This window comes from Orycteropus afer, unplaced genomic scaffold, assembly GCF_000298275.1.
Source record: "Orycteropus afer afer isolate SDZICR_OR568_19922 unplaced genomic scaffold, OryAfe1.0 scaffold00644, whole genome shotgun sequence".
Taxonomy (NCBI): Eukaryota; Metazoa; Chordata; class Mammalia; order Tubulidentata; family Orycteropodidae; genus Orycteropus; species Orycteropus afer.
This window is the reverse complement of record NW_006922231.1, coordinates 355,094-360,281: the sequence shown is the minus strand read 5'-3', so window position 1 is coordinate 360,281 and position 5,188 is coordinate 355,094. Positions and strand designations below refer to the sequence as shown.

The 5,188-nt window shown below is 41.0% G+C and overlaps 1 protein-coding gene across 1 annotated transcript in view; it reads left to right on the top strand.

The window, feature by feature from the left end:
- Positions 1-1,277, top strand: part of CROT (carnitine O-octanoyltransferase) — a 67,623-nt gene extending 66,346 nt beyond the window's left edge. Inside the window, 1 exon segment of the mRNA XM_007956624.2 lies at positions 1,157-1,277. Within this exon segment, the coding sequence (XP_007954815.2) occupies positions 1,157-1,277 (121 nt within the window).
- The last annotated feature ends 3,911 nt before the right edge of the window (positions 1,278-5,188 follow it).

The window sequence follows — 5,188 nt, the reverse complement described above, 5'->3', positions numbered from 1 at the left end:
TAGCAGGGATTGTGGGGCTGGTGCGGGATCGGGCAGTGTTTCGTTCTGCTGTGCATGGGGTCGCTATGAGTCGGAAACGACTCGACAGCACTTAACAACAACAACAACATCACTACCGAAGTAGATTGCCCTATCTTCCTTCTGAGGAGTGGCTGGTGGGTTTGAACTGCCAGCCTTCTGGTTAGCAGTCAAGTACCTTAGGCACTACGCTACCAGAGCTCCATGGTTGTCCACAAGCTTTACAATGCATAACACTGTGATTTTAATTGGAGTTTAATCCATATATTGCTATAGAAAATTCTGAGTGTTTGCAAATGAGAAGGCTAGTTTCCAGGGAGTTGGTAGTAACCTTTCTGTTCTGATTCCACCAAAAGTCAAGATTCTCTCCTGTTTCCTCCAGGTCTGCGGGCACTTTTATCACCTGCCAAATGTGGAATTTCTTCATCAGGCAGATATAGGGGATCATGGAAGGTGTGACTTGTACCAAGAGTTTTTCTCTTTTACTTTTCTAGAAACATCTTTTCCCTCCTCTTATCCTTCCTTCTCTGTTTTAATTATTTTCAGTCTCTTCAAGAGTTATATGTTTCTTCTTTAAGATAGTTCACATTTCATTGCAGTCAGTGACATGAGTTCATATTCCATCTTACTCCACAGGGCACTTTAAGAGGTTTTCTTTTTTTTTTTTTTTCTTTAAAGCAGAATAAGACCTTAATCTAGAGCACTCTTGTGTTCTGCTTAATTTTTTGTTCCTTTTGTTTGCAGGTTCAAGTCACCATAGTAAATGAGGTGTTTCCTAGGATTATCTGTAAATATGGCTTTATTTTTAACTATGGTGAGATTACATTTACCTAGTGTCAGCAGGAGGTCTGGTGGTGTAGTGTCTAAGGTATTTGACTGCTAACCAGAAGGTGGGTTGTTCAAACCCATCAGCCACTCCTCAGAAGGAAGATTGGGCAATCTATTTCTATAGTGATACCGCTTCGGAAACCCGAGGAGGGGTAGTTATGAGGTGGATCCAACTTGACAGCAGTGAGTTTGGTTTTTTGGTTTAGTGTCAGCAAGAATTCATATTTCACATTTGAATTCCTGATACCGGTCACCTTTTCATGTTGGATTTTTGCATGGTACTTAATCATTTATTATTTGTGCTTTACAGGTTTGTTGTATCCTGTACAGCCTGGAAATCTTGTGGAGAGACTGATGCAGGAAAGCTGGTTCACCTGGTTTTTCAAGCCTTCCAGGATATGATGCAGCTGATCAACCCAGCTCAGCTATAGAGACTAATCATTTATTATCCCACTCAAACCCCTTGTCATCAAGTTGATTCTGACTCATAACAACCCTGTAGGACAGCATAGAGCTTCCCCATATGGTTTCCAAGGCTGTAATCTTTACAGAAGCAGGCTGTTATGGAGTGGTTGGTAGGTTTGAACTGCCCATCTTTCATTCAGCAGCTGAGTACTTAATCATTGTTCCACCAGTGCTCTTCATTTATTAAGTACTTGCCAAAATATGTCAGTAAACTGGGTGTTGGGAAAAGATTGGTGATTTGAGATGGGTAGGAAACTTGTTAGATGAAGAAATTAGAAGAATCATGTTTCCTAAATATATTCTGCTGTAGAAGGTAGAGACTATTTTAAGATCCTCTGATGCAGCAACAGTGCAAATTATGATACACAGTGAGTCTCAACACCAAACCAAACTCACTGCCATTGAGTCGGATCCAACTCATAGCAACCTCTCCTTGGGTTTCTGAGGTGGTATCTCTACGGAAGTAGATTGCCCAAACTACCTTCTGAGGAGTGGCTGGTGGGTTTGAACCACCAACCTTCTGGTTAGCAGTCAAATGCCTTAGGCACTATGCCACCAGAGCTCCTTTGGTGAGTCTAGAACTATGCAATGTTTAAGACATGCCTCACCAATGCAAAACTACAAAATTTTAACAATGCAAGTCTTACTTTAATTTTAAGATATTTTTATTGGTACTTACACAGGTTATTAAATCATTTCTCTGAGCACCTTGCAAGCATTTTAACACTTTCTAGTTGCCAAAGGATATGAAATACATAATTGGATATTAATTTCCCTGAAATCAGAGTCTTCCACATTCACCACAAGGATACCTTACTATGATTGATGGGAAAGACCACTACAATTTAATGGTGATCTTGAAAACAGTTTCTGTTGAACAGGCAGAAAAATTTGGTTTAGTAGGGAAGTTTATACCCCCTAATGAGTCAGGGCTGACTCGACGGCAAACAACGACGAACGACAACGAACACACACAAAGCAGTCCTGACAAAATTAATAATAATATATGGATGTTGTAATTAAGTCCTCTGAATATAAAGCACATGTTTAAAATTGTTTTGGCTAATAAATTATAAAGGTTCACATGTTAAGTCATAATCTTATGACCTTTCAGGATTTATTTTCTTTGCTCTTTGTTTAATTTTGTAGTTTATGCTTTCAGAAAACAAAACTACTAGAATAATACTGCTTCATATCCTGTGTCTAAATAAGTGATTCATTCCTGTTTGATCTTATTATGCCTTTTGATCTCAGTTATCTATTGCTATATAATAAACCATCCTGAACTTAGTGTCTTAAGACAACTGTGTATTTCTCATGATTGTGTCAGTTGAATATGCCCCATTGGATGGTTCTTCTGCAAGTTTTGCATGAGGATCTTTGTGTCTGTAATCATCAGGCTGCTGGACTGAGGCTGGAAGGTCTAAGACGGCTTCACCCACAGATCTGACTTGTTGGCTGGTCCTCTCTATGTATGGTCTCTGATCATTCAATATTCTAGAATGGGTTTCCTTACTTGGTGGTAAGAAGGTTCAAGAGGCAAAGCTAGGAGTTGCAAGGCCTCTTGAGGCTGAGTCTTTGAAGTCACATAATGTCACCTCTGCTATATTCAAGCGGGCAAAACAAGTCCCAAGTCTAGCTCAGATTCAAAGGGTAAGGGAAAATTCTCATCTCTCAATAGGAGTAGCAGCAAAGTCACTTTGCAAAAGGGACACAAGAGGACATGACTTATTGGGGGCCATTTTTGTAACAATTTAACACATTTAATACAAAGATTATATTTAGTGCACTGGTTGTATACACCCCATTTCCCCCTGCATTCTCATTATATGCTTTGAATTTGATAAATCTGGTTTATTGTCATTACTAGTCATTATGATAACATACTTACTAACTTTTATAACTGTATCAGGCATTATCCTAAGGAGTGACAGTAGTTTCATTGTAAAAACACTCAGTTGGTGACTGCCATTTGGTGTCCTTCACAGTTATGACAATTATAGGAGCCATTGTTGGTTATGACTCATAGTTAACACTATGTACAAGAGAACAGAACACTGCCCAGTCCTGGACCAGCCTCACAATTGTTGCTCTGCTTGAGTCCATTGTTGCACCCACAGTGTCAGTCCATCTCATTGAGGGTCTTCCTCTTTTTCACTGACCCTCTACTTTACCAAGCTTGATGTCCTTCTCCAGTGTGTTAGGCTAGGTTCTCTAGAGAAACAAAAACAGTAAAGCTTATATATATGTAAATATAGGGAAATTTCTCTTAGGAAAATTGCAGCTTATAGAAGCTGGCAAGTCTAAAGTTCCTGGATCAAATGTCAAGCTGGAGGCTTTTCCACATCAAGCTGGAGGCTTTTCCCTATTCTTGCAGTCTCAGGGGCTGAGGAGCTCAAGGCTGGCAGGCAGTACACCAGCTGTTGACTCCAATGAACGATGAATCCAAGATCTCCAGGCAGAATGGTGGATTGTTCACTCACGGACAGTTGTAGGTAGCACAACAGAATTCCAATCCACAGAAGAATGTCTCTTTTCCTAGGATGTCCACAGATATACTGGAAGCAGGGCACACCCCTAGGGAAACTCCCTTTCAACAGATTGGCTGCTCAAAACATAATCTTCTGATCCCATCATGGGAATAACCACATCACAACAACTTAAACAACACAGAATTGTGGTCCAGCCAAGTTGACACACTCCAACTATCACATCCAGGAACCAAGTCCCTCCTGATAACATGTCCACGGTAAATTAGATGAAGTCCTGCCATCCTAATTTTTAAGGAGTATTCTAGCTGTACTTCTTCTAGGACAGATTTGTTTGTCCTTTGGGTAGTTCATGGTATATTCAATATTGTTCACCAGCACTGTAATTCAAATGCATCAATTATTTGGTCTTCCTTATTGTTTGTACAGTTTTCACACGTATATGAGGGGATTGCAAATGCCATGGCTTGAGTTGTTGTTGTTAGGTGCCACTGAGTCATTTCCGACTCATAGCGACCCCATTCACAGCAGAATGAAACACTGCTCAATCCCGCGCCAGGTTCATGATCCTTGCTATACTTGAGCCCATTGTCACACCCACCGTGTCAATCCATCTCGTCGAAGGCCTTCCCCTCTTTTTGTCTCACCACCTTACCAGGCATGACATCCTTCTCCAGGGAATGGTCCCCTCTGACAACATGACCAAAGTAGGTGAGACAAAGTCTGGCCATCCTCGCTTCCAAGGAGCATCTTGGCCGCACTTCTTCCAGGACAGATCTGTTAGTTCTTTTAGCAGTACATGGTACCTTCAGCATTCTTCGCCAGCACCACAACTCAAAAGCATCAACTCTTCTTTGGCCTTCCTTATTCATTGTCCAGCTCTCACATCCATACGAGGTGATTGGAAATATCATGGCCTGTGTCAGGTGCACCTTAGTCCTCAAGGAGACATCCTTGCTCTTCAGCACTTGAAAGAGTTCCTTTGCAGCTGACCTGCCCAGTGCTCCAAATCGTCTAATGTCCTGACTGCTGCTTCCATTGGCGTCGATTGTACAACCAAGCAATGTGAATTCTTTGACAACCTCAATCTTTTCTCCATTTATCATGATGCTGCTTATTGGGCCAGTTGTGAGGACTTTTGTCTTCTTTATATTGAGATGTAATACATACTGTAGACTGTGTTCCTCAATCTTCATCAGTAAGTACTTCAAGTCATCCTCACTTTCAGCAAGCAAAGTTGTATCATCTGCATATCTCAGGTTGTTAATGATTCTTCCTCCAATCCTGATGCCACGTTTTGCTTCATATAGTCCAGCTTCTTGGATTATTTGCTCAGCATATAGATTGAATAAGTATGGGGAAAGGATACAACCCTGATGCACTCCCTT